Here is a 10,948-nt window from a genome sequence, read left to right on the forward strand (position 1 = left end):
ACATTTGAAATATAATATATGTACTTGTGTATGGCACATAATAAAAAAAAAAAACAATACTGCAGCCAAGCAGGGTACTAAAACCGCCTTCCTGGATTAATAAAGGAAGCAACACCTTCAGCTCTTTTTATAACACCAGCGGTGTTTATTTAGCAGAGATTGCCATCAGCAGTGACTCACCACTCACTAACACAAACACACACACACACAGGCACCTCTCCACTCTTGCGGATGTTCGTGATTAATAAGAAATCACAGAAATACTCCCAAATGAACAATAAACATGTAAAACAAATAAATATATTGATTCATATTAAATTAAAAAAGGTAAATACATGTTTCAATACAATTGAATATATAATTAGCATCATTATACGTTTCAGGGAAACTTATGAATACATTCTTAAGGTATTTTTATTCAGTTCCAAAATATGTACACCAATTTGTTGCTTAATATATTTTTTAATATATTTAAACAGCATCCATAAATAATGTTTTTAAAATGTATGACGAATGTAAGGCAAAAACATAATATATTTTAAATGTATGGTAAGTTTGTTACAAATATTTATAATAATATATTGTAATATATATATATATATATATATATATATATATATATATATATATATATATTAGTCAGTTAAATAAAATAAATTAGTAATGTATAAAAATATATTACAAATATCTGGTGAATTTGGAATATATTTTAAATATAATTCAATCTGTGAGCTATTTATTTATTTTATATGTTGAAAATACATGGTAAGGTACATATATTTAACATGTTTCCCATTTATAAAAAATATATAAAATATATATTTTCTTTCCGTATGGGAGAACCTAGCATATCTTCATAAGAAGACAAGGAAAAGGAGGAAAACTGGCTTTTTACCATTTTAAGACCTACATTTAAAATGCACGGCTATGTATTTATATTGATTTTGTATCTATTTAGAGTGGCCAGTTATGGAATTCCACTTTAACTGCTGGTAAAAACTGCAAATTACGCGTAAAACAACAGCTCATGAAAACTGAAGGTAAAAAACTGCAAATTACACATAAACAGTAGTCAAAACCAAGCCCAATTACAGCCACATTGCAGCACTTTCTTTTTTTCACATATGGTACCAGTTAAAAAAAATGTAGCAGCCTCTGCTGCAAAATGAACCACGGCCTTCAAGATGAAATTGAATTCATACGATGCAAAAGTCAACAAGAACAGAGAGTGAGATAGAAACACAGAGCATCTAGGACTCGCGGGGCAAGATGCTGTTTTGCTTGCTTTCATGTTTGGTTTGGGGGCTTCAGCAACCCTTTGATACCAAATGTAATTGAAAATTGTGCTGCAGTACGGGGTAAAGTACTGAGAATTAACACTCCTTAAAACATCAAAGGTATTTGAAAATATTTAGATTGTGGTCCAAGTGGTGGTATTTTTACCACTGAAATCCTTGCTGTAGTTAAAAAAAACAACAAGTTTCATTGAGAAAAAAACAAAGCTATACTTTAATTTGGCCGTAATTCATCAGGAAATCGTGAAGGTGGATTAAAAATACCTTTATTGCACGTGTTTTACAAAGTTTCCTCTGCTTACTGTGATAATATTTGTTTTCATGTCACTCTTGATAAATCACAGCTGTTGGGCTGGATCTTTGCTGTAAACGACACAGACGGTCTGTTTTCCATTTTCGCACAATCCCATGGATTCATTTTGCTCAGCATTTCCATTATATATATATATATATATATATATATATATATATATATAACTGCACTTGCACCTGATCGCACATTTTCTTCAATGTAAGTTTCGTGAGCGCGGTTCAGTGCTCAGTTTACAGGTCAGGCAGTGACTGACTGACTGTCACTGCAGGTGCCAGCTTTGTGGGTCTGTACTATCCACTTAGAATTTAATTAAAGCAGATTAATCCTGCAGTGAGTCCACACTTAAACAGAGGGGGTGAGTATGGTGAGTGATATAATGCACTACTCATCCCATTCAAAAGAGCCACATGTGAAGTAATTAACGTCAAGCACTGATCATGTCATTTAAACTCTTACAGTAAACAATAAGCACACTAAATACACACACTCTTAGAAAGATATTTTTACTAGAAAAACATAAATACAGGATAGAACCATACACCTTAATCAGTTAGTATATTATTAATCCGTTAATATAGTAAGTAAGCTTTTATAATACACTTAGTAATACTCAATGACTAACAGTTCGACTAAGCTTATTTCAGTGTCTTTATAGTCATAACATTTGTCATTAAATTGTATATGTGTCTTTTAGTTTTATGAAATATTGCATACCATTACTGAGTTTAATAGGTATGGATGCAATGCTGTACTTTGAAATCCTACAGATGTAATGCAGAACATTTTATTGTGTTTCATATATACGGTATGTACAGTGCCTTGCGAAAGTATTCGGCCCCCTTGAACTTTGCGACCTTTTGCCACATTTCAGGCTTCAAACATAAAGATATGAAACTGTAATTTTTTGTGAAGAATCAACAACAAGTGGGACACAATCATGAAGTGGAACGAAATTTATTGGATATTTCAAACTTTTTTAACAAATAAAAAACTGAAAAATTGGGCGTGCAAAATTATTCAGCCCCTTTACTTTCAGTGCAGCAAACTCTCTCCAGAAGTTCAGTGAGGATCTCTGAATGATCCAATGTTGACCTAAATGACTAATGATGATAAATAGAATCCACCTGTGTGTAATCAAGTCTCCGTATAAATGCACCTGCACTGTGATAGTCTCAGAGGTCCGTTTAAAGCGCAGAGAGCATCATGAAGAACAAGGAACACACCAGGCAGGTCCGAGATACTGTTGTGGAGAAGTTTAAAGCCGGATTTGGATACAAAAAGATTTCCCAAGCTTTAAACATCCCAAGGAGCACTGTGCAAGCGATAATATTGAAATGGAAGGAGTATCAGACCACTGCAAATCTACCAAGACCTGGCTGTCCCTCTAAACTTTCAGCTCATACAAGGAGAAGACTGATCAGAGATGCAGCCAAGAGGCCCATGATCACTCTGGATGAACTGCAGAGATCTACAGCTGAGGTGGGAGACTCTGTCCATAGGACAACAATCAGTCGTATACTGCACAAATCTGGCCTTTATGGAAGAGTGGCAAGAAGAAAGCCATTTCTTAAAGATATCCATAAAAAGTGTCTTTTACAGTTTGCCACAAGCCACCTGGGAGACACACCAAACATGTGGAAGAAGGTGCTCTGGTCAGATGAAACCAAAATCGAACTTTTTGGCAACAATGCAAAACGTTATGTTTGGCGTAAAAGCAACACAGCTCATCACCCTGAACACACCATCCCCACTGTCAAACATGGTGGTGGCAGCATCATGGTTTGGGCCTGCTTTTCTTCAGCAGGGACAGGGAAGATGGTTAAAATTGATGGGAAGATGGATGGAGCCAAATACAGGACCATTCTGGAAGAAAACCTGATGGAGTCTGCAAAAGACCTGAGACTGGGACGGAGATTTGTCTTCCAACAAGACAATGATCCAAAACATAAAGCAAAATCTGCAATGGAATGGTTCACAAATAAACATATCCAGGTGTTAGAATGGCCAAGTCAAAGTCCAGACCTGAATCCAATCGAGAATCTGTGGAAAGAACTGAAAACTGCTGTTCACAAATGCTCTCCATCCAACCTCACTGAGCTCGAGCTGTTTTGCAAGGAGGAATGGGCAAAAATTTCAGTCTCTCGATGTGCAAAACTGATAGAGACACACCCCAAGCGACTTACAGCTGTAATCGCAGCAAAAGGTGGTGCTACAAAGTATTAACTTAAGGGGGCTGAATAATTTTGCACGCCCAATTTTTCAGTTTTTTATTTGTTAAAAAAGTTTGAAATATCCAATAAATTTCGTTCCACTTCATGATTGTGTCCCACTTCTTGTTGATTCTTCACAAAAAATTACAGTTTCATATCTTTATGTTTGAAGCCTGAAATGTGGCAAAAGGTCGCAAAGTTCAAGGGGGCCGAATACTTTCGCAAGGCACTGTATGCACATGGTACTAATGCACAGCACGTACCTTGCCAGTTGTACTGCTTTGAGGCAAGGTCCAGGCACATGCACGTAAAGAACCAGACCTCCTGAATGAATCATTAAGCTCTGTAAACTTACTGTACCCACTTCGGCAGAACTGTAAACAATGGTACTTAGATTGGACTGCATTATCTCACAGCACACTTTCTTGGTAGACTACTGTGTCGACACAGGCAGACAGACAGACAGGCAGGCAGGCAGAGACAGACAGGCAGGCAGGCAGACAGACAGGCAGGCAGGCAGGCAGAGACAGACAGGCAGACAGACAGACAGGCAGGCAGACAGACAGGCAGGCAGGCAGGCAGACAGACAGATTTTCAAGCTCAGGTTTGAAAAGATCAAGACGCTTGCTATGTGATGATAACAAAGGTTATTCAAAACTCAGGTATCCATGAAATATATACACATTATATCTCAATGTTATTTTTTGCTATGACATATATAACACATTATTTTTTGCTAAGCACAAATAACATCTATGAAAAAGTACTCTCACATGCATTGTGTGTCTATCTATCTATACATATATATATATTGTAAAAGAATCGCCCTCAACGCGGTTCGTTGCCCCTTTAAAAACACTGACCCAACACACAGAAATGGATTTTTGAAGCGCGGTTGCGCTATTTTTAATGAAACAAAAACAAAAATAAACAAAACAAACACCTAGCTCTTCTTTAGGCAATAACTAAAACAAAACAGGAACCTAAACTAAAAGACAGGACAGCTAAGCTGTTTACCTGTAACAAAAAATAAACAGAACAACACACACAAAAAAAGGCTTCACACTGCCTTTTCTTTTAATTACGGCTGTACCCACACACCAGCACAGTCGGCTTCTACCCTCTTCAGCAGCTGCCCAGAGCAGACTGACTGCTCTCCTTTTAAACCCTGCACCTGGCTCCAATTTTCAATAGTAGCCAGGTGCAGGTAATGATTAATAATAAAACAATTAACCAAAACAATTAACCAAAACAATTAACAAACCAAAAATGTGCCTTCCGCACATGTTTTCCTAGAGGGAGGAATTAACCCCCTCCCTGCTGTCTCACAATATATATATATATATATATATATATATATATATATATATATATATATATATATATATATATATATATATATATATATACTGTATATCGGTAAATGTGTGTTGAGTATAATTATATAGTATTTTTTTCTATTAAATGTAGTTAGTGCTTTATTGCAAAATGTGGCAGAAAAGTCTTTTCATGTTTTATAGTTTGATATGCCAGAAACTCCGGTAGAACTGCTGTTTGTTTAGCTTTTGTATTTAAAAGTACAGCAACAGTGTAGATGCACACAGTATCATACATGAAGGGGAGAGTGCTCGGCTGGGGTGAATAGCAGTGCCCTATTAGCCAGCCCTGTATATATTTCTGTTGTGCTTATCCTGGGTTGTGAGATAACACACCGTGGCCTCAAATAACTTGGATTATTTCCAGGCACAGAGACAGACTTCGCCATGAAATGAACCGATTCCTTATTAGTGCTTTTAAACAAACACTCTCCAGTGTGAAGAACCTGACTATACAGAGACCCTGCTCCCCTTTTCACTCTGTATTCACAGAGGGGACTGGACAAAACAGAAACTCCTCTGATCTGCAGCACAGGGTTTTGCGTCCATGGGTTCACTTAAAGGATTAGTTTGCTATACTGTATAAATGGCGCCTTTGCGTGTACTCTGTAATATATAAAAGCTGCATCTCCCTGCTTGCAATCCTGCCTCCCTGCAATATCACCAAGAGGTATGGTAAAGCATATTAATAAACATGGCAAACCAGGGAATGTTAAATGTATAGTAAAAAGAAGTGAGATGTTCTTGACGAAGTAAAAAGAAGTACATAAATACATAAATAAATAAATAAATAAATAAAGCACGGTGTTTCATATCATTGAATTCACCTTGTGCTTTCTGTGGAGGCTGCTAAGTGTTGCTTATCGAAACAGGAACACCCTCAACAATAGTATCTGATAGAAAGGGTTCCAAGTGGACTTTCCAATATCGGGTGCAAAGTTCACACTGAGAGACGTACACGGTGTAAGAACTCGCATTGGGAACTACACACCTTGGAGGTGTGTGCTGCTACATATAGGATATGAGCGAATAACCTGAAAGAATCCAGCTAGTCCTAATGCATGCGCTGTGAAGTGCAGTGTGGTGGCATAAACCACTGCAGGGGGTAGTGACCTGCTGTAATAAAGACCCGCAATATCGATACATTGAGAAACACACTCCTACATGATCTTTAAGCTAGTGTGCAACATTTCTATTACATTTAAAACAAAGCAGTTATCAGCAGTAATGTCAAATTCTCAGGTTTGAGTCTGATGCTATTTACAGGACAGTTGTCTGTCCTACTTCTGCATAGACTGACTGCCACTGTGTCTCCAATGCGTGCAATACCACTGCTCGCCACTAGAGGCCAGCTAGTTCAGTCAACTAAAGCACAGAATTACACTTGGAAACACAAACGCTGCCTCTAGATAAGTTTAAAAAAAAAACAATGTCATTGTATTCTCAACATAAACCAAGACGCTGCTGGTTTAATTTAATTAATCTTATGAAGCGGTAATGTTATGTTTTATTTCATTAAACTTTCAGTTTATAACACTGATGTTGACTTTGATCTATCTTGTAAGAGTACTGGCTCCTGTCGTAGTCTGAAAACCTGCAAATATAGACAAAGAGTATCCAGCTCTCTTCACAGCGTCCTCCCTGCGCTTCATTTTGTATCAACACGATGTGGTTATAATGAAAGTTACATTTGAGAATCTCTATATCAAAATAAGACAGCCCGTTTAATTCTAAAAAAGGAGACAATAGCCAATCCGCAAACAGCTCCCTTATATTAGAGTATATCTTATATTATTACATCTTGCTCTTAATTGTGCTGTAATTCTTGATATGTATTTTTTTGTATACAACTGTAAGTCGCCCTGGGTAAGGACGTCTGCTAAGAAATAAATAATAATAATAATAATAATAATAATAATAATAATAATAATAATAATAATAATAACAATAGGCTACAGTACATGCTCTAACAACTTAAGAAGTTATACTAGTCTCTTCTCAGTAAATGGTCCAGACTCATGATTGTTGCAGCTGTTTAGCAGCTTAAGTAGTACAGCACTTAGTAGTATAGACAGATATTATTATTATTATTTCTTTCTTAGCTGACGCCCTGGATAAATTGTTACAAGATATCACATTATTTTTACATACAATTACCCATTTATACAGTTGGGTTTTTACTGGAGCAATCTAGGTAAAGTACCTTGCTCAAGGGTACAGCAGCAGTGTCCCCCTCCTGGGATTGAACCCACAACCCTCCGGTCAAGAGCCCTAACCACTACTCCACACTGCTGATAGATAGATAGATAGATAGATAGATAGCTAAAAGAGAGAGAGAGAGAGAGAGAGAGAGAGAGAGAGAGAGAGAGATAGAGAGAGACGAGTACAGTATATACGTACTGTGTCGTTTCAGTAGTTCTATATGAAAACTTTTTTGTTTGTTTGTTTTGTTAGTAAATCTTTGAAAGCACTAAAACCCGTATCTATACCTCGCGTTACATGTTTACTCCTCTATTGAATAATAATGTGTGTGACTGCATGCTGACTACTGGAAATGTTGTTTCGCACTGAATTAAACATGACCCGCATGCAAAACACATCTTAAACATTCCCTGGTTTTTATTGCAATTGCTTGAAGACTCATACCAGTGAATTGCATTACCAACAATGCACATCGCCGTGCACGGAGACAGTACAGCGCGTTTCAAATACACCGCATAACATTTTCCTTTCATTCCTAAACATTTAGATTACGGTGCGGTACGTAAATGTGCTTTAATAGGGAAAACTAAATTGTGTTGTTGTCACTTCTCGTTAATTGACTTCAGGTAGCTACACACCGCCAAAAGACTGGCATAGTCTATTTATATATTGTAATACCATGGGAAGCTGCAATGGACAGCTATAGAGCTGGACTATGTGCTTGTAACTGGAAAAGAGTTTCCAAAGCTCGGCATACAATAGTGGAAATGAACCTATACCGAATTAAAGTAAGGTTTACAAAACCGAGTAGTACAGTACAGGCGAAAATGATCATTTTGTTCAATTAGATTGTATAGGTTATACTTTTAGCCTTTAAACGCACACAACATTTTAAATGTAAACACAAACTTAATGTGAAATAGAAAAACAGACATTTCTTAATTTTAAAAAAGAACAGCTGATTTAAAATAATGCAAAAGATACCATTTTTTTTCTTTATAACATGTAATATATCTATAGTGTAGCAGGCAGCGTACAGTATTGCTACCCCTAGACCCCCACTCCAATCTGCATAACGAACAAAACAAACACAGCACAATGCCACCATGCGTGTGTGACCCCAAGACTAACATGACGGAGCAAGCAGAATGCTCACAATGCTGAAAGCCCTTACCTGCTCCCTCTGAATGCATGGCAAAGAAGTCCTTCTGTGTGATCTGCTGCTGCTGGACTGACTGTTCGCCATGTCTGATGAAATTACAGAGCTGGATCTCCTTCTCCTTTTAAATACAGGGATGTGCTCCTTTGCCCCCGTCAGGGAAGTACAGCCCTCTTCGTGCTGGCCCGGGCTCGGCAATAGCTGGTCTGTATACCTCGCAAGAAGGAAGCCCAGCACCCCGACCAGGTACGCCAGGTAGGGTCTACAACCGTCCCGGACTTTATTCAACGAGATCAGAGAAAGGGTCCTGACCAGGCTGATAAAGACGATGACAGAAAGCCCCAGCTTCAGTTTCACTCTCAGCAGTGCCCCGGTTGCCAAGCAGGCCAGTACCACCAGCGTTGCCGTGAAAGAGAGTAACTGATCCTCCGAGCCGAAGAGCAAGAGCTGGGCAGCCGCTTCTCCCAGGTGGCAGACAGTCAGGAGGAAAAGCGCAGTTGTTAGCATGACCCCGCAGCGTGTTAGGTACAAGCCGACCCAGAAGAACGCACATACCAGTGAGAACAGGGGCGCCGCCGAGTGCCACCAAGCTACCAGGAGCTCCGCCGCGCACCCCGAGAGAGAGTGAGGCACCGGCGAGTCCGGCACCTTGCCCCTGTTGCTGATGCTGTACTCGATTTCCCCGTTCACAAACTTCAAAGCCAACAGAACCGAGAGAGAGCCGACGCACACCGCGGACGAGACTTTCCAGGAACTCCAGATTCTCTTCAGCATTAATGCCCCCCACATCTGGCATTCGGGGTCCCTTTTTAATGGCGTGACACATGTCTTTATGTAGCCATTACGATCGGCTCCCCCGGAGTTTTTATTCCCGTAACGGTTGTTGAATTTCCCACTGAAATTGGTTGATTCTGCTGTCATTTCCATGTTTTTTTTTTTTTTTAATGGCACATACACTATGGTATCGACAAGTTATACCCTACTTGCTGTACGGTAGGCTACTTAAAAAAATATGAAAACAGTACAAAAATGCTCCCTATGGTTTAATCAATAGTCATGTCTCTTTCATATAATACATATTGATATTATAACAATAAACCTTTATTTGAAATATTCAACTGGGCTATTGCAGGTCGGACCATGCTTCAAACAACATGCTCTACATTGTACAGTCACTATAGCACTGTAGTACACAGACTGACAAGCCAAGCGCTGACGTTTTGCAGATCCAGGCCATTGCTATTCATCATCGCTGCTCTCTCTCTCTCTCTCTCTCTCTCTCTCTCTCTCTCTCTCTCTCTCTCTCTCTCTCTCTCTCTCTCTCTCTCTCTCTCTCTCTCCTTTCCGGTCGTTTTACTCTTGTTATTGATATATTTATTTTTTAAATATAATTCAGTTTTTCTTCTTATTCGGCGATTCCTTCTTGCAAAAATAGGATCGCAATTCCCGATCGTTTGAAAACGTTGCAGATCTGTCTCTGGTCATATTTTAAAAAGAAATGCTTCAATGAAGAAAGAAAGAATGAAAGAAAGAAGGAAAAAAAGAAAAAAAGAACCCGATGCTCAGTGTCTTTAAAAATAATCATACACATTAAAAATAAATAAAACAACAGCTTGGTAAGTATGACGATGTGAGTTTAGCTCCAAGAAAATAGCAGAAAAAAACCCACCGATGTGGTTGCGGCTCGAGTGTGTGTATTACACAGCTCCCAACACAGTTCCTTCATACATGCACAGCACAGCTACGCAATATCAACGCAGCACACAGCGTTCACTGACTGGAGCGCTAGCTACCACGGTGTCAGATGGTGTCTGATTATATTGTAAACGGGGATACTTGAGATAAGCATGAATTTTAACTAAGCTCTTTAGAACTGTTTGTCCTGCATGTGTAAGCGTTGCCTAGGCGCGTTGCTAGATATTTTATTATTATTTTATTTGTATTTAAACAGAATGTAATTCTGCATGTTTGCAGTTGCTGCACACAGTAAGTAGCTGGACATTTCATGCTAGGATGTGAATTTAAAAAAAAAAAAAAAAAACATGCTTTGCTTGTTTGATTCAATATGGTATGGATAACTTTGAAGAAATCAGAATGTTTTAAAAACTGTTTATTTATTATTGTATATGTATTGGTGTAATTATAACTCCGATATCCTATTGGGCAGCAGTGTGGAGTAGTGGTTAGGGCTCTGGACTCTTGACCGGAGGGTTGTGGGTTCAATCCCCAGTGGGGGACACTGCTGTTGTATTGCTCCAGTAAAAACCCAACTGTATAAATGGGTAATTGTATGTAAAAATAATATCTGTATAATGTGAAATAATGTATAATGTGATATCTTGTAACAATTGTAAGTCGCCCTGGATAAGGGTGTCTGCTAAGAAATAAATAAT

General features: G+C 38.4%; 1 protein-coding gene across 1 annotated transcript in view; it reads right to left on the reverse strand.

The window, feature by feature from the left end:
• Positions 1-10,266, reverse strand: part of LOC117420001 (cGMP-inhibited 3',5'-cyclic phosphodiesterase 3A-like) — a 127,323-nt gene extending 117,057 nt beyond the window's left edge. Inside the window, exon 1 of the mRNA XM_034033486.3 lies at positions 8,571-10,266. Within this exon, the coding sequence (XP_033889377.3) occupies positions 8,571-9,482 (912 nt within the window). The 5' untranslated portion in view covers positions 9,483-10,266. The remainder of the gene's footprint in view (positions 1-8,570) is intronic.
• Between the last annotated feature and the right edge of the window lie 682 nt (positions 10,267-10,948).

This window comes from Acipenser ruthenus, chromosome 14, assembly GCF_902713425.1.
Source record: "Acipenser ruthenus chromosome 14, fAciRut3.2 maternal haplotype, whole genome shotgun sequence".
In the NCBI taxonomy this organism is placed as follows: Eukaryota; Metazoa; Chordata; class Actinopteri; order Acipenseriformes; family Acipenseridae; genus Acipenser; species Acipenser ruthenus.